Genomic DNA, 27,194 nt, shown 5'->3' with positions numbered 1-27,194 from the left:
TTTTAATGCTCATGTTGGCAGTTAGGTCTAGACCTCATGCCTTTCTGTGTTGCATGAGTTTTTATGGGGTGGAGTTTTAGTTCCAAAATATAATTTAACCCATGGTATTTTAAAACACTTGAGTCTCAATAATGTAGTATTTTACTATATTTCTCTAGAAGTATTTTTTTTTTTAAACTGGGCCATACAGAATTCCCCATCAGTAACTGGGAATGAATGTAGGCTCTAGTGTCTTTTGTCTTTGACAGGAGACCTTCATAATGCAGTGCTTTTTTTCCTAGTCTTTCTTTTTAGTATTCAATCAATTTGAGATCAAAATAGCATTCATATAAATCAACATGCTTATGCAAAGCAGGAGCAGCCTATTTACATGAGCTCCTCTGAAAATGAAAGCAGTTACGATGAAGAAGGCTGTGCTAATGAAGCATTATGGATTTCTCAAGACTTGCACCACAAGGCAGTATCTCTTATGCCAAACTACCAGAAGAAAAGGCAGAAAGAAACTGTCACTGATACTCTCATTCTGTCTTTTTCTCTCTCAAGGTAAAATGTCCTTTATCCAAAAATCGCTGTAGATTTTTGTCTATGCCCAGCTAAACAGGAGATAAAGGAACTAAAGTATAGTTTAAAGTTCAGGATAAAAATACTAACAGATTATGCTTATGGTTTATTCCTACTGAGAAACAATGGCCCCAAGATTTAGGTCCATCTTTATATGGTGGATAAAGAAAAAGCAGAGATCTTATATGGGGAAATGTACGTAGTGTACTCTGATCTTCTATTTTGAATGAACCTATATAAACATTAATAAATGAGACATCTTGAGAATGCAGGTAGAGTTGCCTACTTTGTCTATCTAGCTACCCATCAGGTTGGTGAAAAAGTTCATTTCCATTTTTCCATAAGATGTTATGAAAAAACTTGAATGAACTTTTTGGCCAACACGGTATCTGTGTCTATCTGCCACCTATCTACCTCTTATTTACCCAACTAACACACCAACACACCTGGTTTGTATTCCAAGATCCCCTCACATATTCTTGTCGCTGTTGTTTAGTCACTAAATCATATCTGACTCTTTGTGACCCCATGGACTGTAGCCTGCCAGGCTCCTCTGTCCATGGGATTTCCCAGGCAAGAACACTGAAGCAAGTTGCCATTTCCTTCTCCAGGGGATCTTCCTGACCCAGGGATCCAACCCACATCTCCTGTATTGCAGGTAGATTCTTTACCACTGAGCCACCAGGGTATATAAACAATGTATGAGTTACTCAGAAAAAAGAAGGGACTTTTTAAGAGTTAAAAACTAGAAGTACAGTTTATGAATTTCATGCTCAAGAGCAAAAAAAAGTAAGGCTACATTTCATCTTTCACTTATGCAAAATATCCTCACACCCACACTATCTAGTTGAACATATTTATCCTTTGATAATATAAAAAAATTAAAGGTGATTAAAGTTTCTATTTATCATTTGGGTTTAACATTTGCACATGTGCACAGATATACACACATACATACAACACATTCACCCACACATTATAACTATAAGAGTTAGGAGTTTCCCAACTTAGTGCTATTAATTGCAACAGGTTAGGACTGGCTGAGATGGGGTTCTTTCTTCTGCAAGGTTTTGGGTGAAACCATGAAAGGAGTTACAATGTAAGAAGATGTCATAGAAGACACAGGTTAACTATTTGAATAAATAAAAAATAACTAAAATGATATAACCCCAAATTTTCTAATTGACTCACGAAAGAGTAGATCTATTTGTTTTCAATCTAATTTTTATCTAACTAGTGACTATTACTAACTAGTGACTTATGCTGTTGTCCATTAAAGATAAAATTGTTCTTTTATCTACCCTCTGCCACTTTCCCACCTCCTAGGACTAGTTACTATATGTTGCTTTAAAAAGTTTTAATTACATGACATGTCAACATCTGCCACCATGCTGCCCTAATCTCACTGCTGTGGAAACAATGGGTTCAATTGTTTGTCCTCTGCTGAAAACTGCCTTTTATAAATCTTTCTTCAGAGGAGTCTTTGTCCAAACGTGCTCCCTGGCTATTATCTTCAGAATCATTTTGCGTTCCTGTAAGAGAAATTCTAGTGAAACGAGCTCAGAACTCGCATTTTAAAAACATTTCCAAGTGATTTTTGTGCTCAGTCTTGTTTGAGAAACACAGAGAGCTATTCCCTACAGAACCAGGTACAGAAATCATACAGTTTTTTCAATTTCTATTCACATGTTGTCTATTCAGAATTGCACATTGCATTACTTTTGTTATTACCTTCAGCCATTCAATGGAGAAGGAAATGGCAACCCACTCCAGTAGTCTTGCCTGGAGAATCCCATGGACAAAGGAGCCTGGTGGGCTACCGTCCATGAGATGCTTTAGAAACCTTAGCGTGGGGACCTACTGGGTGCTTACATTAATGATCTAACTATTCTTTAGCACAATTCCATGCTTAACTGTAGTTTTCATTTTAATGCTTTGTCTCATTCAATGTCTCATAACTTTCTCAAATAACATTCCCCATCCATAACTTCCTCAAATAACATTCTCTAGGACTGTTTTCCAAGTGCAGTCTTAGTACAAAGAAAAATTCTTAATGTAAAATTTCAGGGTTTCCTAATTATAAAAATACCTTATGATTCTTTTGGTTGAGGAAATGCTACAAGTCTTGATAAGACCAAGAGAACAAACCTAGCAATGCTTTCTCTACTGCTGGTATCCAGTTGATGTCTACTTGGTCATGTATTTGTTATCATTTTCCGTATAAAAATGGACCATAGGAATAATGGGACTTTCTTAGTGGCTCAGAGGTAAGGAATCTGCCTGCAATGCAGGAGACTCAGGTTCAATCTCTCAGTCAGGAAGATCCCCTGGAGAAGTGATAGCAACCTACTCCAGCATTCTTGCCTCAAGAATTCCATGGATAGTGGAGCCTGGCTGGCTACAGTCCATGGGGTTGGAGAGTCAGACACAACTGAACGGCTAAAACACTCACATAGGAATAACCAAATTCAGCCAGTGATCTTTCACAAAAACCCTCTTATCTGATGACTCCTAATGTAAGTGATAGCAACTGTCCTTCCCCTTGAAGCATTTTGAGATTTTGCACTTTTTTCCAGGCTGTTTATTACAAGTTGAAGTTTAACTGTGACTCTCAGAGGATTAATACATGGAGGAATTTTTCAGTTCTCTGCAACTTTTGTGATATTCTATAACATACTTCCTTGTGGAATAATGGCAATTTTTGATAAAACAGAAACATTTCAACAATATTGTTTCATATCAAGCAGCACTAGGGAGGCAACATTATTCAAAAAACTGGAGAGTATGAATATATTTTCATGACAATTCACATCAGAAACAAACAAGTCCAACACGAACAGCCATGCCAGTAATTAATAAGAAGAGTAAATAGGTTACATGTTAACAGGCAAACAATTAAATTATTTGTTTCCTAGGGGCATGTAATGAGATTGTGATCACATTCCCAGGAGAGAGACAAATAGATATTAAAAAGGTCTTTCCGATACCTGTATTGGCTAAGGCCAACAACTAATTCAATAGATTCGATCAAAATCACCTCTTCTTTCACTGCTTCTGATTTATGACTTGGGCTGCAGTTAGTCATCACTCATTGCAGTTTGCTCTCCAGCGCTCATAAATTATGCCTCATAAATAAAAAGATACAATCAAGGAAATCATATCAACTCATCTGCAACCTTGGAGTACATTTTCCCATGGCATTCACGCCAATGCCTTTTTAAAGGGGAGCTTGCCATGGGTTTTGAGCATGTTCAAAGAGCAACACACCAAAATAGGCTTTGCCAGAACTGAGGTTAAGAGAGACTAAAAAGAGAAGGCAATAAATCTGAAATGATATGATGATGATAAGATTTTCAAAAACTTTCATTAACAGTCCCGCAGGCTGCATTCATAAAGGAATCACTGGCTGAAAAGCTCTGTGTAGCTGTTTAACCATCCACCTATCTGCTTTTCTTTCATCATCAAATGGACTTTTTTCAGCATCTCTGTTTGTATGGTACTTTGCGGGGTCCATTATAGTTATGCTTTTACAGATATGGTCCTTGCATTCCAGGCTCCTTTAATCTAAAACACTTTGCATCAGGCAAGATGGAACATGATTTTAATTGAATTCTGGGACCCAGGGGAAGAAGGGTACAGCAGAACATTGTGTTCGTTTCTACTGGTGCTTTTGAAATTCAGAGATGTGAAGCTAGTAAAGAGATTACAAGACATTTTCCTCACTAGAAACGGATGTCTTCTGTCACTACTGCTGAGCACATGACCATGTCCTTTGGAAGTGCTCAGTAAATATGAATGGCTCTTTTCTAAAATATAAGAAGAGGAAAACTGGCTTCCATATTAGTGGAGAATACTGAAATTGGCTTCCATCTGATGTTCATAATGATAATGAAAATTTGGAACTTATGCTGCTGCTGCTGCTGCTAAGTCACTTCAGTCGACGAACTTATCATCCTCCCTTTTAATTGCTGTATCTGCTCTCCCTGCGAGAAACCAGGAGCTCAGTCCTGTCCAGCCCTCATGAGGCTATGTTAAAGTAGGTCATGGGTTTAGTGAGCATCTATACTTGTATAAGGGTATTATATGTGCTGATTCACTTCATCCTCTCAACATCCTGTGAGGGGGTATCAGCATCATAACCAGTAGGAAACGGAGGCACAGAGATATTTACATAGCTTGGTAAGTGGCCGGGCCAGCCTTGTCATACAGGTATGTGAGGTGAAAGCTTGAGCTCCCTGCTTTTTCTATTGAAGGAGGTCCTAGATAGACACGTCTTCTAAGTGTTTGAGATACTGCTCTGAGGCTGTTGTCAAACTGTGCAGACTGGCTGTTTTGCAGAGAGGATCCCTAACATGAAGTGGTGGAAATGACCACAAACATCACAGCATCCATACCTGCTGCTACGCATCATGCTTTAAACAATACTTCCTGTTATACAGAGGCAAGCACCCTGCTGCTCCAAACATGTGTAAAGTGAAAGTGAAAGTTGCTCAGTCATGTCCGACTCTTTGCAACCCCGTCGACTGTAGCCCGCCAGGCTCCTCTGTCCATGAAATTCTCTGGGCAAGAATACTGGAGTGGGTAGCCTTCTCCAGGGGATCTTCCCAACCCAGGGATTGACCCCAAGACTCCCACACTGCGGGTGGATTCTTACCATCTGAGCCACCACGGAAGCCCAAGAATATTGGAGCGAGTAGGGAGCCCATCCTTTCTCCAAGTGACCTTCCTGACCCAAGAATCAAGCCAGGTCTCCTGAATTGCAGGCAGATTCTTTACCAGCTGAGGTACTAGGGAAATCCATATAAATGCACTTAAATGGCAGGAGAGTTCCAGAAAAACATCTACTTCTGCTTTATTGACTACGCCAAGCCTTTGACTGTGTGGATCACAACAAACTGTGGAAAATTCTTTAAGAGATGGGAATAGCAGACCACCTTACCTGCATCCTGAAAAATCTGTATGCAGGTCAAGAAGCAAAAATTGGAACCGGACATGGAACAATGGACTGATTCCAAATTGGGAAAGGAGTATGTCAAGTCTGTATATTGTCACCCTGCTTATTTAACTTACATGTAGAGTACATCATGGGAAATGCCAGGCTGGAGGAAGCACAAGCTGGAATCAAGATTGCTGGGAGAAATAACAATAACCTCAGATATGCAGATGACACCACCCTTATGGCAGAAAGTGAAGAGGAACTAAAGAGCCTTTGATGAAAGTGAAAGAGGAGAGTGAAAAAGTTGGCTTAAAACTCAACATCACCAGAGGGGTGGGCAGACCACCTAATCCACCCCTCTAACCCAACCCTGGACACACCCCTACCCTCATTCCGTATGAGGAACTAGCTTGCCCCTACCCTCAGTGAGCTAGCAAGGGAAACTGTTACTTGTTCTTGCTCCCCCTGCTATAGCAGGGGCTCCAATAAAGCATTGTCTGAATTTTTTTTCTGGCCTCTGATCAATTTTTATTGATTAAGGAGGTCAAGAACCCTGGTGGGTAAAACTAAAATACTAAAGTAAGTTTTTTTCATCCCAATTTTAGAGGTAAGGAAACTGAGGCTTAGAGAGTAAATTACTGACTGAGGACACAGTGACAATAAGTCCTGCAGCCCAGATTACAACCTGAGTCAGTTTATCTTTGCAGGGTCAGGAGTTCGTGCTCTTGATGGGGTGACTTGAGGACACTGTTTCAGCAGAACAATGATGGGATCTGGTGCAGAACATTTGGACCCAAGTTCTGACTCTGCCATTTCCTGACTAGGCACTTTGCTCAGTCATTCAGTTTCCTGATTATGATGGAAAAAATAATATCTACCTCACAGGACTATTCTGAGATTTATGGGCAATAAAATTGCTATAAATTTTGAGAAATGGGGTGGAGGATAAGTACATTTATAAATATTTTACTAAGATTTTGAAAGCCCCAGAGCTGTACACAAACACAATTTGGAGTAACCAGAGGGTGAATTTAAGAACACAGTCTGTGGAACTTGAATTCTAGACTCAAATTTCAGTTCTTTTGCTTACCAGCTGTACCCTTGAGCATGTTAACTATGGGTTTCTAAGGGTTATTGTTTAGAATAATCCTTGCCTCAGATGATTATTATGAGTTAATGCATGCAAAACTTTTAAGAGTCCTTAGTAGTACATAGCAAGCACTAAATATGCGATGATAGTTTTTATTATATTTGTGTGAAAAGTCAGGATATGACTTCTTAGTAGAGAAAGTGAGACTAAATAGCAATTCTCTAGTTCACTTCTGGGTCTATTTAGCTGTTATGGATCAACAACAGACTCGAAAACCCTTACCGTATTCTGAGGTCAGCCAATATCTCTCTGTGTCTTTGTCTCCAGGTACTTCTCCACTCTAAACTCTGAGGGTTAGAATAAATGAAAGCCTGGCTTTTCAGAATATTGCTTCTACATCAAAATTTGTTGATTGGATGGCATCCCCGATTTTACCCTCTTATTAAAATTTCTCAAAAGCACCTCAAGATATGTAAAAAGGAAACTGTGAAGAAAGGCAATGCATTATTCAAAGAAAAGAAGCTTGTTTCCAGTTTCATTGCAAATATGCCTTTGGGAGAGAACTGTACAGTTTCCTAGACACTTATAGGCATCTTAGTAATGATCAGATCCACTAACAGATAGATAAATCAATTTACAAGATAAAGTCTTGACCGTCTTCTTAAAGATTTCCATTGAAGGCATCTGATTTACTTCAATATGTTAACATTTTGCTACTCTTTCTAGATGTGACAGCTTCATACAGATCAAGATGTTTGGAATTTAATGGAAATACACCATTAGTCCAAGTACTTAGATTTACTGTTTTATCAATAATCATAGAGTGGCAAGCCAAAGCTTGCCAGGTGATCCTCCAGCCCAGAAAGAATTCTCCTGGAAAGGCCTTGTCGTAACTCAGGTGAGAAATAGCACCCACTTGGGGTATGGCGGATGTCTGGGGTGTTTTCTCTCTGCCTCCAGATCCATTCTCTGCCCTCCGCTCGGCGGCCCGCTTTACAAAAAGAGAGAGTTGTCACTTTCTCCTTCTCTCTCTCTGGCATCCCAGTTTGGCAACAGGCTGTGTTCCTTCTCCATGACACAGCTTCTCCAGGGCAGCCCCTCCCCACTGGCTATAGCATTTACTGGGTTACAGAAACAGCTTCTTCCCCTTGCCCCTTTAGGTCCAGAGGGTAAGGTAATGGCTCCCAGTGATGGCTAGACCCTAGGTATGTCAACATCCCTTGTTGATTCTCTTCATCCTGCCCACAGCTCATATGTAGCCTTTTCAATAAAATTTCCTTAAATGCCCATTTGAGTGTGCTACTTCCTGCTGAAATCCTGATTGACAGAGGGGAGGGCATTTTGAACCTTTCCCAGGTTGCACAGTGGGTGATTGCACGGTGGATAGGCTAAGAGAGGCATTTGTTCAGAAGGATGGAGAGGTTTGGAAGAGCATTTTTTTGTGAGACTGAATAGTCTCTATGGAATGATGATGATGCTGAGTCGCTCAGTCAGTTCCAACTCTTTTGCAACCCCATGGACTGTGGCCCACCAGGCTCCTCCTCTGCCCCTGAGATTTCTCAGGCGAGAACACTGGAGTGGGCTGTCATTTCCTTCTCCGGGGGATTTTCCTCACTCAGGGACTGAACCTGCATCTCCTGCATTGACAAACAGATTCTTTACCACTAAACCGCCTGAGAAGCCCCTATGGAATGATATTCAATCTTTAATATCAAGGAACTACCCATGCTCCTCAAGACGATCTGGCCAGAGTGGCAAGAGCGTGTCCAGGAGGGTTTGGTGTGGAGACCGCTCTGCTCCTGGTTGAGGACATGTCTGTTTCTCCCTAGGTCTGTTGTGCCATCACTCAAATCTCTGTCTTCACAGATTACACTACCATCCATGTATTTTTATGAGAACATTGTTCATGGGTATGTTTCTTTACCTTATTAACTACACTTTAAGCCCCTGGGCACGGGGGGTAGAGTCCATGGTTTTTAGCCTCTAGTTCCAATCCCAGCAACTCAACATATACTTTGACCTTGTGGGTGCTTAATAATGACAAGTTATGAAATTCTCAGCTTAGAGGCTAAAGGGGAAGAAGGAAATATGTCTCACTCTTTCCTGGATATTCGTACAGGACCTAAGCTTCAGGTGATTTTGGACAGCCTTCTCCTTTTACAGCTACCTTGCAGAGCAGGAACCAGTTGTGGAGAGTCATGGGGGCAGGTCAGAATTCTACATTATCTACATTCGCTTAGAGGAAATCTGGTTGCATTGAATGCTTTATGTCCAGCAAAGAAGCTTCCAACAAGAGACATGAGGATCAAACATGGCTTAAATGAACTGGGTCTGAAGGAGGGTGAGAAACAACCCATCTTCAGATGAGTAACTTGTCTCAAAGGCAATGTAAAGATTGCCGATAGTAGGGGCTTAGGAAGACAGTCCTAGGGGACACCTTGAGGGACAGAAAAAGAACAGGGGTCTGCATACACGTGAACCAGCATTGCTCCTGTGTGCTCTCGTATAAACAGGTAGAAATGACCTCCTGTTGGAACACAAAACCTGAAGGCAAAAAAGGACACAGTCCCTAGACCAAGTGGCAGAATTCAGATTTCTGTTCACGAAATGTCCTGATGGCCTTCAGTCTAAGCAGTGGCGCTCAGGCTCTAGGGTTTTAGAGCACACGCACGGCTAGAGTCAGCCAATATCAATAAATCATTTAAGACCTTGAGCTGCGGGAGTTGTGGGTGGGAGCAGCTTACATCTCATGGGAGAAACTAACCAAACATCAGCCTCCACACTGGTCAGAAATACGTTAGTGGGATTCATACTTAATTAAATGCAAGTCCAAAGCCAAACAGACAATGTGCTCAATGAATTTTCTCTAAATGTAATACAAAAAAAAAAATGCTTAGGAAAGGAATGAGTGAAGAGTGATGGTAAAAGAAAATAAACAATTTGAAGCATGTCACTAGTTACAGAAATGTGGAATCAGACTATCAGAGTTGGAGAGAATCTTAGCCGTGCAAACATGGACATGTTATTCCTTTCCTGGGAAGCGTGTAGCAAGGACAAGAAAGGTTGAACTCTTTCGTCAAAGGAGCAATGCATCTTCAGGACCAACTGTGCTCTTACTTAGGGATGTTTGCATTCTAACATTGTATTAATGATTGCTAGAGAGACATAAGAGTTTTCTTAACCTGCCTCTTTTCCCTCTTGGAAGAAAGTACCTCCTTCTTTTATTTAGTGAGACGCTGAGATAGTTTCTACTTTGGCCCTGTCGCTTCATTTTTCTGGACTTATTAGTAATTGTGCCCTGGTCTTCCCCACTAGCATACTGGACACCTTCCAACCTGCGGGGCTCATCTTCCAGTGTCATATCCTTCATACTGTTCGCTGGGAAAGACCCTGATGCTGGGAAAGATTGAAGGCAAAAGGGAATGGGCAGCAGAGAATGGGATGATTAGATAGCAGCATCAACTCAATGGACCTGAATTGAGCAAACTCTGGGAGACAGTGGAGGACAGAGGAGCCTGGCATGCTGCAGTCTATGGGGTGGCAGAGTTGAGCAGGACTCAGTGACTGAACAACAATGAAGATAGAGTGAGGAGGTGGCTCTAGTATGTAGCAGGCATCCTGCTCCACACACAATTTCTTGAATCTCATTATACACCTATTTTTTAATGAGCGAGTGAGGCTATGAGAACTTAAGTATCTTGCTCAATCTGCATGATTTTCACCTGGAAGAACAGGATGGTTGAGAGCATCACATGCGAGAGAACATGAGGATTCTAACTATTCTGCAGTAGCAGGGCTGCTGTGTTCAGTGTGCTGGGGCAGCTCTGGTTTCCGGCTAAAGGCATCTCCCACCCAGGAAGCCCTGAGTGGAGGAGGGGGTCTCATGCCCAGGCCTGTTCAATCACAATTCTTCATCCCCTTGTTTATAAGAAGGTACAAGGTGTTAGCATGTCAGTAAGGGTCCTGTCCTGGGACTTCTCTCTTGGCTCAGTGGTAAAGAAACCACCTGTCAATGCAGGAGACATGAGGTCGATCCCTGATCCTAGAAGATCCCCAACTCCAAGGAGGAATTAAGCCCGTGTACCACAACTATTGGGCCTGAGCTCTAGAGTCTGGGCGTGGCACCTACTGAAGTCCATGTGCCCCAGAGCCTGTACTCTGCAATAGAAGAAGCCACTTCAATGGGAAGTCAGTGACCCAAAACTAGAGAGTAGGCCCGCTTGTTGCAACTGGAGAAAAGTCAGTGCAGCTGTGAAGACCCAGCAGAGCCAAAAATTAATTAAAAAAAAAAAAGATTCCTGCCCTTGATTGACTTATAGATAGAGGGAGACGGAAGTCCTTACTGAGGCAGGAGATAGATGGACCCCAGACTGAACAGCTGATGTCTCTTCCGAGAGGAGGTGGAGCCCTACTCAGATAAGAGATAAAAGACTACATATTCCTCATTCTTGAAGTCAAGGAGACCTTCCTGACTACATATGTACAGAAAGGCTCCCTGGAGGTCAAAAAGGGAGGGGGCATCACCCCATAGTAAGTAATGTCAACTACCCATGGGCCTCTTGTCTAGAAGGCATCTTGGCTAAAAGATGTGGTGTACACATGGAAGGACCCCGAGATAAACCAAATAGACTCAGAATCAGGCAAAGCAAGATGACTGGCCAAAGGAAACCCAGAAGAAATGCCCCATATAAATGATTCAAACCACCACGAGGGCACGACTCTCTTTGAGCCTACCCATGTGTCCATGCACACACACTGTACTCTTTTTCCCTCTAATAAACACTTTTCTTGCTTCACTACTTTCTGTCTCTATGACGAAATTCATTTCTACACAGCTGATGGGCCAGGACCTTTTCACTGGCCACTGGTCCCTGGAGGTCTAGTGGCTGGGATTCAGGGCTCTCATTGTCATGGGTCAACTTCAATCTCTGGCCAGGAACTGAAACCCTGCTTCAAGCCACTGCAGGTCGAGGCCACCCAAGATCATTTCCACTCTGAGGTGGGATGGTAATCATAATACTAGCTGTCATTATTGTTCCGTGCGAATAGTTTCTATGTATGAGGTACTGACCTAAGCACATTCATATATCAACACATTTAATCCCAAAGCAAGCCCAGGAGTTCAGTGGTATTTCTACCCACATTTCAAAGACAAAGAAACCAAAACACAGAGGTTTGAATCAGGCAGCTCTGGGGTAGTAATTTTCTCTGATGCCTGGAGAGAGTTTGGTATGGAATGAAGCCAAATAAAGACAATTTGAGGCAAAGAAAGGAGATAAGGGATGAATCTAACAGCATCATGTCCTGCATTTCAAGAGGGATTCTTGAGAGAAAGAAGTGTTTGCACTTTTTCCTTGGTTTCAAGGAATGACTTTAGTCCCTTTCCCAGACAGCTGAACAGAAGCAATTGTCTTCTATTTAAGGGAAAGTTTGCTTTCTACCAATTATAGCGAGATAGTTATGATACCATATAGATGATGTAAATTTTCTCAAGGACCTGAGTGGGATTCTTATTTAGTAAGCTAAATAAATTAGGTTTGTTATTTATTTCTATTTATATTTTCCAACATACTTCTAATTCATTCAATAAATCTACTAGTAAATAAACAAACTAGGTTTCAGAAACATCACTACTAATCTTCCCATATATCCATTTTGTGGTGGATAATGACATGATTGGGCTTCCCTGGTAGCTCAGCTGGTAAAGAATCTGTCTGCAATGCAGGAGACCCCAGTTCGATTCCTGGGTCGGGAAGATCCCCCTGGAGAAGGGAAAGGCTACCCACTCTAGTATTCTTGGGCTTCTCTGGTGGCTCAGATGGTAAAGAATCTGCCTGCAATGCGGGAGACCTGGGTTCCATCCCTGGGTTGGGAAGATCCCCTGGAGGAGGGCATGGCAACCCACTCCAATATTCTTGCCTGGAGAATCCCCATGGACAGAGGAGCCTGGAGGGCTGCAGTCCATGGGGTCGCAAAGAGTCAGACATGACTGAGCGACGAAGCACAATGACATGACTATTAGTATATGAGCTGCTCTCATAGCCTTACTAACTTAAAACATTTTTCTTTATTGAATTATAATTGATTTCCAGTGTTGTGCTAATTTCCGCTATACAGCAAAGTGACTCACTTATACATACATGTGTTCTTTTTCATATTCTTTCCCATGATGGTTTACCACAGGGGAACTGAATATAGCTCCCTATGCTGTACAATAGAACTTTGCTATTTATACACTCATGCGCTTTGATACAACTTACACCTAAACTATTAGAAAATCAAGTCACTTAGGGTCAGCACGTATTCTGTGAGGTTTTCAAATTATAGATGACCAAGGCCGATCAAAAGAAGCTAACGTTGCTTGGGGATTTTTAATTTTGTTGTTGTTGGTGTTGTCTGTTCGGGCCCACTGAGAGGCGTGTGGGATCGTACTTCCCCAACCAGGGAGTGAACCTGTGCCCTCTGCAGCTGAAACACGGAATCTTAACCAGTGGACTGCCACAGAAGTCCCTGATGAGAATTTTTAAAAGCGTGTGCTTGTGGATGACCCCCCACTTAGGGCCCCAGAATCTCGAACTGGAAAGAGCTGCTACGTCCAGGTGAAGAAAGGCTGAAGGGAGTCAATTTGCTCAAGGATCCAGAAATAGGGGTAAAGAGCTAGACCCTGCCATCCTTTCGGCTCCTCCCTTCTGCTGATGGCTTGCCGCCCACACTGTGGGAGCCTTCCGTGGGGGCCTGGCGCAGGGAAGGCCTCCGCTGTCCCCTCCTGCAGTCGTCACACAGCCGCCTGCGGCAGGAAGAGCAGGGACCCCCAGCACATCTCCCCCACAGCCATTCCTCTCAGTCTCTCCTGCATAAATGCTCAGGCAGAGCTGTTTGGGGGCAGTGTCGGTCTGTGAGTAAGCAGCAGGCTGCCGCTCCGGGCGGCTCAGAGATCAGACCACACGCCAGCGAGTCACACACGGGGTTTCCTCCAAGGCCGACTTGTCGTGTCTCAGTCATCCAGGCACGAGGCCCCAGAAGCCTTCAGAGACCCTGCGCGCGTGCGTGGGTGCTTGTCGAAAAAAATCTGTCAAAGTGGGGAAGTTTCAGGAAAGCTAATTAAGTCACTGACAGCAGGATTCAACGAAAGGGGAGCCATGACAGCCCTCGTAAATCCATGATGAGTCATCGTTGCCTTAAGCGGGTGTATGAATATGAAGGCACAGTTACTGAGAACCACTCATTGGCCTCAGCTCTCTCCCCGCAGGTCAAAGCTGAAGCTTCTTATAAAAGCAGACACACACCCAGGTCCCTCTCTGAAGCCTGTGGAGAGACTACTATCTTTATTTGCTTACTGAACAATTAAGAACTTCCCCACATAGAATCGGTGGAGCTTTATATCATATATATTTGTACATCCCAATTTTGAAAGCATTGATGATAGAAATGAGTATTGTCTGTGAAAAAAAAAAAAAATCCTACCAGATGTGTAAGTATTTTGTAGCATAGCAAGCCTATAATCTCTGTTTAAGGAAAAGGTCTGTGCACTGGAAGAATTTCATTTAGCAAAGATGCATCTCATTTTATATACGATTCACACATTTGCAGAGTTGTTTGAAAATTGGGTTCTGGTAAACAAAATTGTATTGGAAATTCACAAATGTTTATTCTCTGATGAGAACTTGCACTGCATCACTCAGCAAAGTCAGCCCATTTATCCTTGTGAAATATATTTTTTTTTAATTCCAAATTTCTGAGTTTCCCTGGTGGTCTAGTCATTAAGAGTCTGTTTGCTGATGGAGGAGACATGGGTTCCATCCCTGGTCTGGGAGGATCCCACATGCCAGACAGCAACTAAGTCCAAGTGCCACAACTACTGCGTCAACACCCCAGAGCCCGCAGGCCCTAGAGCCCATGCTCCGCAACAAGAGAAGCCACTGCAATAAGTCTGCACACGGCAATGAAGAGTGGCCTCTATTTGCCACAACTAGAGAAAGCCCTCACACAGCAACAGAGACCCAGCGCAGCCATAAATAAATCTTTTTCAAAAAATTCCAAATTTCTGTGATTTATATCTCAGATCTTCACTCGTTTTATGAAATCCAGCAATCTGGAAGCTGTGTTGAAATGAATCAAACTAGAAAATTCCCTTTTTCAATGATGGTCAGTGTTAACTCTTCTCACCAAAATCCAGGCCTCCCAAATGAGACACAAAATGAAATAACAACCATCACCAAACAAAATCCAAGAGGAAGTGCAAATGAAATTATTTAATTAATTGAAGACATGAAATTCAGTAGGTTATATATTCTGTTCCTCTTTCCAGCTTCATACCAAAACAATAAAGAGAACTCTGATTCAGGAAAGTCATGGACAGACCAAGGTAAATAGGCTGGCCATCAATTATTATCATGTAAATTAGGCACTTGTGGGAAGCTGGGTTCACTTACTTAGGCAATCAGTTTACGATGCTTTAGGACTATGATTCTCAACCCTGGTTGTACATTAGAGTCACCTGGGGACCCTTTGAAATGCACTGATGCCTGGACCCACCCTAGAATTAGAACTACAGGGGGATGGGGCCTTGGCAACCGGAATGTTGTTAAAGTTCCCCAGGCGATTTTAATGTGCAGTCAGGGATGAGAACCACTGATTTAAGAAATCAGCACCTGAAAATCGAGCTTAAGTAGCATAGCAACATCCCTGTACCCTCCGGGGCAGTATTTCTCAAAAAAGGAGGATGTGGACCATCTAAACTGCTGGGTAAAAATGCAGATTTCTGGGAATCTCTACCCCCACCCCTGGGTATTTGCAGTCTGAATGCACTCTTTAGGCAATCCTTTCGTACTGTAAATCCTGAGTCTACTGCCTTTAGGGTATTCAATTTTGAGGTATTACTGAAAACTTTGGAAATGCTTGTAAAGTCACACAGCTTTTGCCTGCTTCAAACATGCTACTTCCCAAATTGGTCGCGTGAGTCATTATGAGGTGACATTTTGCCTTCCAAATCTTCTGTAGCAAATGATTCTCCCCCTCTCAATAAGAATCTCTTTCTCCAGAAATGTTGTGACCCTCCTGCTTATCAGAATTTATCCATGCTCTATTCTCTTGCCCAGAGGTCTATCATTGGTCATCAGGTTGAAGAATTAATATATATGAGGTGGACTGGAGCAAAATCCTGTAGGGCCTCCTCCTAACCAAGTACCAAACCGAATAGTTAATGACTAGGACAATAGAGTCATAGACTCAGAGTCTGATGCGTATTTCTGAATTGTTTTACAGATATTCTTACAATGGTCCTGGGAAGAAGACATGACGATCTGACTGCAGCCATGATATAAGCTGCTCCATGTTGAGCAGTACTGAATGTGTGGCTAGCACAATCCCAAGAACTGGCCTCAAGGGAATGGCATTAACATTACTACTCTATATCTTTGTAGGTATCATCATAATTGTAGCTTGCTCTGTCTGTATGTGTAAGGGGGCAACGAAAACAGTCAGCAAAGAGATGCTCTAGACCCATGTTGACATAGTCCACTCTGAGAATACAGTGCCCTGTCTCAGGATGAAGTCACAGAAGATAGAGCGTCACCCCTAATCCCACAGAAATGGACTGATGTTCTGACAAGTGGGGATTTGTCAGCAGCTCTATGCAGGAAACCAGCCTCAGCAGGAAGCCCCTTTTCTTGTTTAAGAAAGGTATATTGTAACTAACTTTTAAAGCAAGCACTCCCATGCTCTACTCCTCTCCATCCCAAGCACATCTTTCAAATCTTTTGATCACTCAATACCTGGCCTAACTTGTTGGTTCTTTCCTTAGATCAAAGAAACAGAAATAAAGAATAAGTAATTAACAGATGACCAGGTCTCTCCCTTAGCTTCCCCTTCAGTAATCTCCTGAACAAACTGTGTGATCAGACTGTGAATAAGATAAGATCTAGAGGACGATCACAGGCCTGCTCACAGCAGGGGACAAGGACTCTGAACCTCTGTGTCAATGATTATCTGACATTAAAAGCTTTCAAGACTGAACAGAATCTTCTGAGACAGTTTTTTGGGGGATGCTACGTCTACCATCTTCCCAGATTGCTGCTATTCTTGAAATAAGAGGGAAGGGGGCAGGGCACAACATTTAAAAGAATGACACTATGCTAGGACATGAAAAAAACTGTTTAGAACCAGCAAGGTCCAAGATGGCTGAAGATTTAACTTCCAGTGGAACTTCAGTCTCATTAAATGCTCACTGTAACGTGTGAGCAAGCTAAATGACATACCCACAGATGCCAAGACAGATCCAAGACAGACCACAAAGGTGAAAAAGTGGGATTCCCAATTCCTGGAAATCCCCATCCCCTTTCCCAAAATAGCTAAAATATTCCTCCCACTCATTAGCCTATGAAATTACCCAGCCCATAAAAATTAACCACATCACACTTCAAGGTCTCTCACTTTCTGAGATGGCCCACACCCTGTGGAGTATTTCTCTCTAAATAAATCTACTTCTTACATGTCACTTTGTCTCTCACTGAATTCTTTCTGCAACGAGACATTAAGAACCTGAGACCAGGTACCGACATCAACTAAAAGACTGTGGATTCCAGTCTCAATCAGAGGTGTACAGCTACATTGTTGATTAAAGGCATCTTTCTTTTCTCCTGACATCTGTGAGTATGTAATTGAGTTTGTAAGTGGCAAGAAGCAGGACCACCACCCCCCCCACCCCCGCCATGTGATAACATAGGGAATACTGTCTTCTTCCCACATAGGTAAATTTTTGAAGCTGCCATCAATGATTTAACTCAAATGGAGGGCCATCTGATACCCACTAGGCACACCAGGTGGATGGCCACCTACCCAACCACAGATCATCACCCTGCTTCTGCTGGAATAGGGCACTATCTCTGGGCCGTTTCCATGTTTTCACCTCCTACAAATATATGGATTATCTCAAAACACAGTCCTCTGTAGGAGGGTCAGTCAAACCACTGGCATGGTGGGTAAACTGATGCTTTTAGGACAATAAAGGTGCTTTCTAAAAAGCAACTTGCAGAAAAGTAACCCTTAGATAGGTTTGAGAGCAATTCAAATTCATCTTAAAGACAAAATGTTCTTTGTTAAAGGGAAATCAATTCTTTTAGTACATTACTTCCTAAATGACTTCTGTAAGATAACTCAGGATCTATAAAGACTCAGCATTTGCACAGGCTAAATAAATCCAATATTTTAGTTCATTTATTTTGGCATTTAATCTATATTTTTCAAAATATTTCTTCTAAGAACTGGGTTTTGGGGCTGATAGGCTAGATTTTTTTCCCCCTGCTTTCTATATAACATAGGATTAGCTAGTAAATACAAATTATAAATCAAATGAAAATCAAATTAAATAATTTCATTTGGGTGAAGTGAATATGGAGGAGGAACATGACACAGGGCTGGTAGTAACAGTTACATAATAGACAGCATAGCCTGAGGTTCTTAACTCATCTCTCCTCTGAAATGTGGGCCCCTTGGTACCTGGTTATTCTTAGCTCCAGGTGACAGCATGACTGTTAGCATCATTGACACCATATTGGGCTCATACATTTTTTTCCTGTCCTTCCACTGACCTGACCCAGGACTGTACTGTGCAGTGAATCACTTCTCTGTCATCAAGGGCTTGTAGTTAATATACTGTTTAATAATCATTAGGACCAGGAGGCCTCTGTGTTCCCCAAACAATGATGAAGACCTTTGCTGACATATTCCCAGTTCCCACAAAACTAGTTCAGTTCAGTTCAGTTACTCAGTCATGTCAGACTCTTTGCAACCCCATGGACTGCAGCACACCAGGCTTCCCTGTCCATCACCAACTCCCAGAGCTTGCTCATACTCATATCCATTGAGTCGGTGATGCCATCCAACCATCTCATCCTCTGTCGTCCCCTTCTCCTCCCGCCTTCAATCTTTCCCAGCATCAGGGTCTTTTCCAGTGAGTCAGTTCTTCACATCAGGTGGCCAAAGTTTTGGAGTTTCAGCTTCAGCATCAGTCCTTCCAATGAATATTCTAATAGGTAACAAAACTAGTTACCCATCCATAAACCCTGACTTAGGAATGAGCATCCTGTTTCTCAGCACGTATCCCCTACCTTGGGTTAACTAAAAAATTGTCCCATTGGTCCCTTCATGATGCTGCCAATGCTTCTGGGTCTTCACCTGCCCAATCCCACCTTGTGAAAGTTACTCAGTCTTGTCCAACTCTTTGTGAACCCGTGGACTAGAGAGTCCATGGAATTCTCCAGGCCAGAATACTGGAGTAGGTAGCCTTTTCCTTCTCCAGGGGATCTTCTAAACCCAGAGATCGAACCCAGGTCTCTCACATTGCAGGCAGATTCTTTACCAGCTGAGCCACAGGGAAGCCCAAGGATGCTGGAGTGGGTAGCCTATCCCCTCTCCTGGGATCTTCCTGACCCAGGAATCAAAACAGGTCTCCTGCATTGCAGGTGGATTCTTTACCAACTGTGCTATCCGGGAAGCCCAAATATGCCACGAGTGAGTGAGTGAGTGAAAGTCGCTCAGTCATGTCCAACTCTTTGAGACCCCATGGACTATACAGTCCATGGAATTCTCCAGGCCAGAACGCTGGAGTGCATAGCCTTTCCCTTCTCCAGGGGATCTTCCCAACCCGGGGATCAAACCCAGGTTTCCTGTATTGCAGGCACATTCTTTACCAGCTGAGCCTGTGAGTATAATAAATTGATCCATTGATTCTATAGAGAAGCTTGTTTCATTTTTCGGCTTCAAGATACCATCTCAGTTCAGTGAGCACACTTCATTCCCTCCATCCTCCAACAGAGAGAAAACTGACAGAGTTAAGGCACATGCTTGGGGTTTACCATTCCTTAGAAAATTTAGATAAGACTTTACAGATGATGCAGCCAATTATTTAACTCAATGACACTTGATGCCAAAGAAGCTATAATCACAGGTTCACTTTTAGTATCCATGGATCACTTAGCTTTGTCTAAATAGAGGCCAAATATCAATATCTCATGCTGATTCCATCCAGTTCTCTTACAAAGGTGCAGTTTTATTCATAAAGCAGACTAGATAATTGACAGAAGAATCTTTGATAACATGACACTTTTCTGTAAAGATAATGATAAAGCACAAAAGGATAGCTACATAGGTTCTAGCTGTTTCTAACCAAATTCTGTTTCCAACTGTGGCATCAGTGGGTATTTTGTTCCTTCATGACATAAGCCACAATTCTTACCATAAACCCTTGGGAACTATTTTTAAATAACTGTAAGTTTTGGAGTTAATAATATGCACACACTGTATATTTTGTAATGGCCCCAGAATGCTCTTGTAATAAAACACAGTATTTCTGAGGTAAAATATATAAATATTCACTTTAAATTGGATAAATAAATGCTATAAATAGCTTCTGGTTTGTTTAGAATGGGTTTTGCTGCTAAATGAGTTGTGCCAAACCTAGATAAAAAAGAGATTTTTAGATTTGGGGTCACAAACAAGGGGTTATGAATTTATATCTGTGTACTTCTCCAAACCATTCAAAAATGAATTTATAACCTCAATTCTTACTAACTTCACTGGGAAATTTGTCTCATACATTACTGGCCTAAAACACATTCCTTTCACACTTAAAATGTTACCTCTGGTCATTTTTCCCATTGATTTGCTCACCATATTCCTGATGACTTTGTGGTTTTATTATTTCTGGTTATGGTAAGCTCTTGGCTTAGTTTCCTAAGAGGCTCAGTTTCCTCTTTTAGAAAATTGTACTTGGTCTTCTGCCTGGCACATAATGCTTGTATCATTCAGCAAGCTTCCTTTGAAACTGTAAGCAAGAGAAGCTGATTCTGACTTAAGCAAAAGGGAACTTACTGGGAGCACAGTCAGCTCTCCTTATTCATGACTTCTGTATCCATGGATTCAATAAAAAAATTTTTGAAAAAAATTCCAAAAAATAAATCTTGAATTTGCCAGGTGCCTGCAATTATTGACATAGTGTTTACATTGTATTTACACCTATTTACATGGCACTTTCATTGTATTAGGTATTATAAATAACCTAGGGATGAATTAAACTATAGAGGAGGCTGTGTGTAGGTTATATGCAAATACTATGCCAATTTACACAGATTTTGGTGTCTGTAGGGTTCCTGGAACCAACCCCACCCTCAGATACCAAGGGATGTGTAATTAAAAGAACAGTTGAAGAACCAGGCTTGGAAATGGCAAGGATAAGAAAAGCTTTTGGATTGAAATTAGAGAGATTTTACCTTGACTTAGCTCCACCTTTTAAAATTCTGAGTCACTTTGCTGAAGATCAAGCCCCAGGCAAGTCTGAGGGGCTGAATATGACTCAGGTGTCCACCACTTGGCTACATGACAGCCTGACATGTTGATTGACACTCCCAGCAAGCCTGAAGCCTGAGCAGGGGTGGGGAGGCATTCCCACACAGGAACTGGGGCTGCCTGTTACAAGAAAACTGCAAATGCACTCTGACGGCAAACAAAACAAACCTAAGGGAAGTCTTCTATTGATTTCAAAATACCTTCAGAGTATTCTTAATTCCTGGCTCTTTAGGGGTATGCAAAGTCCTCTTTTTTTTTAGGCTGTGCTCCTACAAAACTTATTTCATCCTCATGCACAGATGAGTTGTTTCCTCTAGACTTTTCTCAGCACACGGGCTGGAGGCACTTGCTCATTAGATTTTATTCTCTCTCTTTACAATGCATGAGTTATCTTCAAAGTGATCTTTTCACAAGGAGTACTTGCAGCCAAGGCAACACTGACAGAAGGAAGCTTAATGATAGAAACCACCTCATTAATAAGAAACGCTAATCCTTCACCTGAAATCTACCTGGGAATAACAAGCATGTATCACATGGATCAAGAATCAAGAAAACGAAGAAGGCAAATGAATATGCCTTTTCCTCCTTCATTTGCTGCTTAAGTTTTTTTTTTTAAAAAGAATAGTATTAAGCTCCTTAAAGCCCCATGTTTCTTTAAGTGGCTTTTTAGATGGCAAGCAGTTCAAGTAGGCACTGATGTATGCCCATCATCTGAGAGTGAGTTGATAACACCCACTTCTTACCTGGTATTCATACTCTGTAAAAGGCAGTAGTTCGACATCCATAAAGGAGCTTGAGCTTCCATTATAGGCTAGCACTGGTTTTGACTTCTCAGGCTGGGTTGCTATTTGTCTTCTGTACAACTCATAATATAAAACTTTTCCATTTGGTTGGAGGGGTCCTGTCCACAGAAGGGAAACGGTGGGCTGGAACCCCCCTGGAGCCATCTGCACCTCTAGATGGGGAGGGGGTTGCTGTCTCGGTGCAACCTCCAGGGTCTCTATGGACGTCCAGTCACTTGATACACAGCCCAGCCTGGTGCAGGCTTGGATTCGAACTTCATACCTTCAGGACACAAGGCAGAAATGACCCATTATTGGCAAAATCTATTTTCATGGGAAGAATCTTTAACAGACCAAGTGTTTTCTGGGGGGAAAGAAAAAGATGGATACCTTTATATTTATTCTTATATATAATAAGCCCTTTTCAAAGTCAACCAAGTCATGTTTCCATGGAAATTTTAGAGCATTTTCAAGCCTCTTGGCTTTCCAAACTAAAGCAAAGATCCTCACCTGTCTGGAAAGGGTGGGCACAATTCTTCCCTAAACAGGAATGCACAGAATTAATACACTTTCAAGATACTTTTCAGGAAAATTCTGGTACTCTGTAGAATTACTTACCACAGGGAGGAAGAACACAGATCTGGGTAATTTGAATGCAATTTTCAGCAACCCTGGGCTCCTCCTCGCTTTGCAGTTGGAGCTAAATGATTCCCCAGGAACAATTCCAGGTCAGGAAAGAATGTCCTCGAGTAAAGGTCTCCGTGGTAATAAATCCCCTCACCTGATACCCAACATCTTAGAACAGGCTCCCTTACACCACACACAGACCTTTTGGGGCCAAAGTTAACCCAGCGCCGCACCAGATTATCAATCACGGAGACACCTTATCACCATCTAGTTAAACTCAACCAATCAATTATGTTTTGCCTCAGAGCTGGTCTCCTGCCACTGGGAAAGGTCTGTTTACATATCAGGGACTTTTCCCTTTCAACAAAAGGGGCTTTTGTTAGTGTTAAGTGCCTGCGGTTGCAAATAAGTGCTTTCCCCCTCTTTTCCGTGGCCAGAGGACTTTATGACACCCCTAATTTCCCCTCAAACCCCAGCCACCTTCCTGTCTCCCTTTATTTTATTTATTTTAGCTTCTGGCCATTCCCTCTTCTATTTCCTGCGTTACCTCCTCCAGACAATCCCCGCCTTTTGTTCACTTTCTTGCTCTTTCTGTCCCTCCCCCCGCATCTTAATTACAGTTTTCTCTCTTTGGGAGATCTCTTGCTTCCCTTTTCTGCTCCCCCTCCCTTCCCCTCCTCCCATGTCCATCTCCACCATGACGGGCTGCCAGTTTACTGGTGAACAAATCACAGCTGTGAACAGCACATCAGACTTCTAAGTGATTCTGAGAATCAGTTTTGACTTCTCACATATGGAATATTTGCTTTCTGGATTATTTGTGGGGATTAAAAAATGCTGGGTCGGATTCTTTCTGCTTCTTAGAGCATTCCTAGGATCCTTCTTCCTACTGACTAGCTGGGGGTACCCCAAGGAGGGCACACTAATTTGCAGTATTCATGAATGTTAATCTGCTGGGAAAAGCCCAAAGGACATAAATCCCAACATCATATAGAGTGATATTCTGCTTTTATTTTTGGTGTATGATTTGATGTTTTTACTGTTTACATTCTATATAAAATTATTATAAAATATTGGCAACATTCCCTGTACTGTACATTACATCCATTTAGCTTCTTTATTTTATACCTAGTAGTTTATACCTCTTAATCCCCCCTTCATCTATCTTGCCCATCCCTTACCCCGCTCCTCATTGGAAACACAGTTTGTTCTCTGTTTCTGGTTTGTTAAATTTGTTCATTTGCTTTTTCAGATTCCACATGTAAGTGAATACATACGACATTTGTCTTCCTCTGTGTGACTTATTTCAGCTAAACATAATACCCTCCAGGTCTACCCATATTATTGCAAATGACTACATTTTTTGTTTATGGCTGAGTAATATTCCACTGATATTTTAAGTCATTTATGTCACTTACATCTTCAGTTACAGTGCACTGTCAAGGGACATCTCTCATTGTCTTAAATGCCTAAGTTTCTCAGAAAAATAAGATTTTCTTTTTTCAGGCTGGGAAAAGTACCCTTCTCACATCTGGAAACTTTTTTTTTCTCTTAGAAATATTTTTTAGTAAGAGTTTCAAAGGGGAGCAAATTGATATGATCTTTAAAATGTGCAGGTACCAGTCATGTAAAGAGGATGCCAGGATAAAATGTATAGTTCTGCAGCTAGCATGCACCCTTTTATACCCTGCATCAGCGTAAGATAAAAGCCAGCTCACACAGCATGCGGATTAGCTACGGAAGATACCTGTGGAAGTTTTAATTACTGTTTAATATTTAATGTGACCCTAAATAATTGTCATGAGGAGATGCACAGGACTGCAAATGTTTCATTTCAACAGCACTATATATCAGAGATAATTGTAGGAGAGATCTAATCTGCATATCAGTAGATTACAATAATAGCTGAATTTTACGAATGGTGGTTGGAAATCAACACTTTTTTTAGCCTTTAATTTTTTTTAAGTGGTTCTGTTCATTTTACTAAATTTTAAGCATAAAATGTTTTTTATTACTCTTCTTGCTGGGGATTCATGTTACCTAAAATATGATGGGGAAAAAAGTCAAGCAATTCTTTAAGCTATGGGAAGAGCACCGGTGGTCAGATTCCTTTGTGTGGAAAGACACACACAGCCATGCTCATCCGAGAGCCCAGAGGGGACCACTGACAAAACGTGAGCTGGCAAAGTGGCACTGTCCCAAGAAACTACGGGATCAGAGCTGAGGGGATCCTAGGAGCTACAGAAATAAGCCGGAGGAGCCTCACTATTCCTGGAAGATGTGTTGGATTCAATAAGAAGTGCTCTCTCCAGAAGAAATTTTGGATCAGTCCAACCCTGGCTGGCAACAGCTCTCATTGCCTGCTACTTGTTTTATTGTTTAAAATGATACCTCCTTTTCCTCAGAGCCTAGGTCAGATAATCCCACTGGTGTTAGAGCTGCCCAGGGGCTGGCATGTTACTGGGGGAACCAGACTCAGGGAAGTGATGGCATCTCTCCACTACTTGGTTCCAGACATTGTGATGAATTGCAGACATTTCTAAACAGCTGACTCTCAAAATGTCACCTGCAAGACTTTTGCTCTCCAGAAGTTATGCAAGCAGCTTTGGGCTAGATAAGGATGTGGTTAGTTTACTTGGATGGTTAAATGGATGAGGGGTTGGGGGACATCATACATTTGGCTCTTGGTCTTCATTGGAACTGACCAACGGTTCATGTAATAGAGACAGTGGCTTGTTCTCAGTAAACCCAGAGTCAGTTACTTACCTGTGAAATGGCTTCAACTGGTTTACCATGAATGACTGTGGACCAAAGGAATTATGAGTTGTGTTTATGTGTATGACTTTTGTTTCTCTTTCAAACAGCTCACGGATGAAGAGGGTATAGTTGACAATATGACCATTTGTCCTTACTGGAGGGTCCCAGGTCACTAAGATCTCCTGAGGGCCCTTGGCCAGCAATCTTGGAGGTTCCATCCCTGAAGGTGCTGAGGGGCTGGTTCGATCTTTGACAAGTGGACTCAAAACACCGCCTTGGCTGTTGTTGGCCATCACTGTATAGCCATACTCCACACCTGGGGTGAGAGTAAAGTCGTGATAGCGAGTTTCCAGGCCAGTGTACACAATTGTTCCATCCCTTCTCAGCTCATAGCTTCTGATCCGGCCATTTGGGATTCTGGGCAGTTTCCAGGTGATTTCTATGGATTCTGAGCCTGTAACTTGCAGTTTTGGAGGGTCCATGTCCCGTGGCGGGGCCTCCATTGTCCAGGCAGATTCTGGCACACTCGCTGTGCAGCCTCCACTGGTACACGCCACCAGGGAGAAATTATACTGCGTGTAAGGCTGCAGGTGGGAAACCAGCAGAGTCAGGTTCTGCCCAGCGAGATACTCCTTACCATCCAATCTGAGGAAATACTGAGTGATCTCTCCATTCTGAATCGACGGCGGGGACCAAGATGCGTTTATCTGAGTGGCGCTGATGGTCCTCAGAGCTGGAGGGTGGACCCCCGCAGGGGCAGCCTCAAGGGTTGTGATGCTGGTGGTCGTGCTGGCAGAGCAGCCCCCACTGGTGCAGGCTGTGACCCCATAGCTGTAAGTGGAGAAAGGAAGCAGCTTCTCATCGGTGTAATTGAAAGTCACAGCATCAAAGCTGAAAGGATAAAGCACTCCATTCCTCTGCAGCCTGTAGGACTGGATGATGCCATTAGGCTGTTCTGGAGGGACCCAGGCAATCAGCACTTTGGGGGGATTCACGGATACCTGGGCTACCTCAGGTGGACAGAGGCCGTGCGGAGGTGCCTGCCTGGTCTTCACCCCACTCCAAGAGCTGCAGGTGTGGCCGGCTGAGTTCCAAGTGCGGACTTTGTATTCACACTGCATCCACGGCTGCAGACCTGTGTCATTATATATAAATGTATTCCTCTCAGTATTAGATTCTATGAAAACAATTTTCTCATCAGCCTGGATTGTCTGATTCCCCCAAGCTTTTCCCTCGAAGCATCTGCGAATCACTTCATAGCGAATTATCTTTCCATTGGGTTTAATGGGCTCCGACCAGCTCAGCTCCACGCTGGTGGAGCCCACCGACTGGATGGTGGGAGCCGGCTGAGACTGGGGGGCGGCTTCCTCTGTCCAGAGAGGCTGGGGCGCCGAGTGTGCACAGCCTGCCTTGGTGCAGGCCTCCAGGGTCAGGGTGTAGAGTGTGAAGGGGTTCAAGCGTCGGAAGAGAAACTGACGATTCAGGCCAGTGTACTCCAGGACCTCTTCACTGAAGACATTGTATGTCTGCAGGAAGATAGGAAATAAAGCATACAGGTTCTTGGCGTCACTATTTTGTTACTTTTAACTTCTTCTTTCTCCTATTCCTCATCTGGATGACCCTAACCCAGAAGAAGCATTCTGATATTAATTTGGGGAATGGGATCTTTGCTCGCCATTTTTTTTTTTAAGTTGGGTGTCATGTAAAGAGTTAGTTCAGTCATGTCTGACTTTTTATGTGTCATGTAAGCATGTATTTAAAAGCTAAGAGTTATTGAACCCGATTCTTTGACTTAAAGAGTGCTCATGGGGTTTCCTCCTATTTTTATATTTTTAGAAGTGGGAACTAGTATTCCAATTCACTATTTTATAACTATTAAGTGCTTCTGATTTCATCCTGAGTAGGCTAATAGGGCATATCCATATTGTCTATCTTCTACAGTATTTATTGGAAAATGGATTATAATGCTTAATCATTGGTACTAGAGTGCCAGGGCAGAAAATGTTATCGATGTGTCTGTGTATAGGCACACATGTATGTGCTGAGGTACACATATATGTAATACATGTGTATAAAAACATAGATACGAGGTGACAAG

General features: G+C 42.4%; 1 protein-coding gene and 1 long non-coding RNA gene across 2 annotated transcripts in view; one reads left to right on the top strand and one right to left on the bottom strand.

The window, feature by feature from the left end:
• Positions 1–27,194, bottom strand: part of USH2A (usherin) — a 903,825-nt gene that overhangs the window by 60,546 nt on the left and 816,085 nt on the right. The window contains exons 62-63 of the mRNA XM_070474523.1: positions 25,106–26,622; positions 21,674–21,995 (exon numbers count right to left, since the gene is read on the bottom strand). Of these exons, the coding sequence (XP_070330624.1) occupies positions 21,674–21,995; positions 25,106–26,622 (1,839 nt within the window). The remainder of the gene's footprint in view (positions 1–21,673; positions 21,996–25,105; positions 26,623–27,194) is intronic.
• Positions 15,160–16,606, top strand: LOC110136523 (uncharacterized). The gene is made up of 2 exons (XR_002313669.2): positions 15,160–15,332; positions 15,852–16,606. It is a non-coding gene; the product is annotated as an uncharacterized lncRNA (long non-coding RNA).

This window comes from Odocoileus virginianus, chromosome 11, assembly GCF_023699985.2.
Source record: "Odocoileus virginianus isolate 20LAN1187 ecotype Illinois chromosome 11, Ovbor_1.2, whole genome shotgun sequence".
Lineage (NCBI taxonomy): Eukaryota > Metazoa > Chordata > Mammalia > Artiodactyla > Cervidae > Odocoileus > Odocoileus virginianus.
This window is presented reverse-complemented; position numbering and strand designations above follow the sequence as displayed.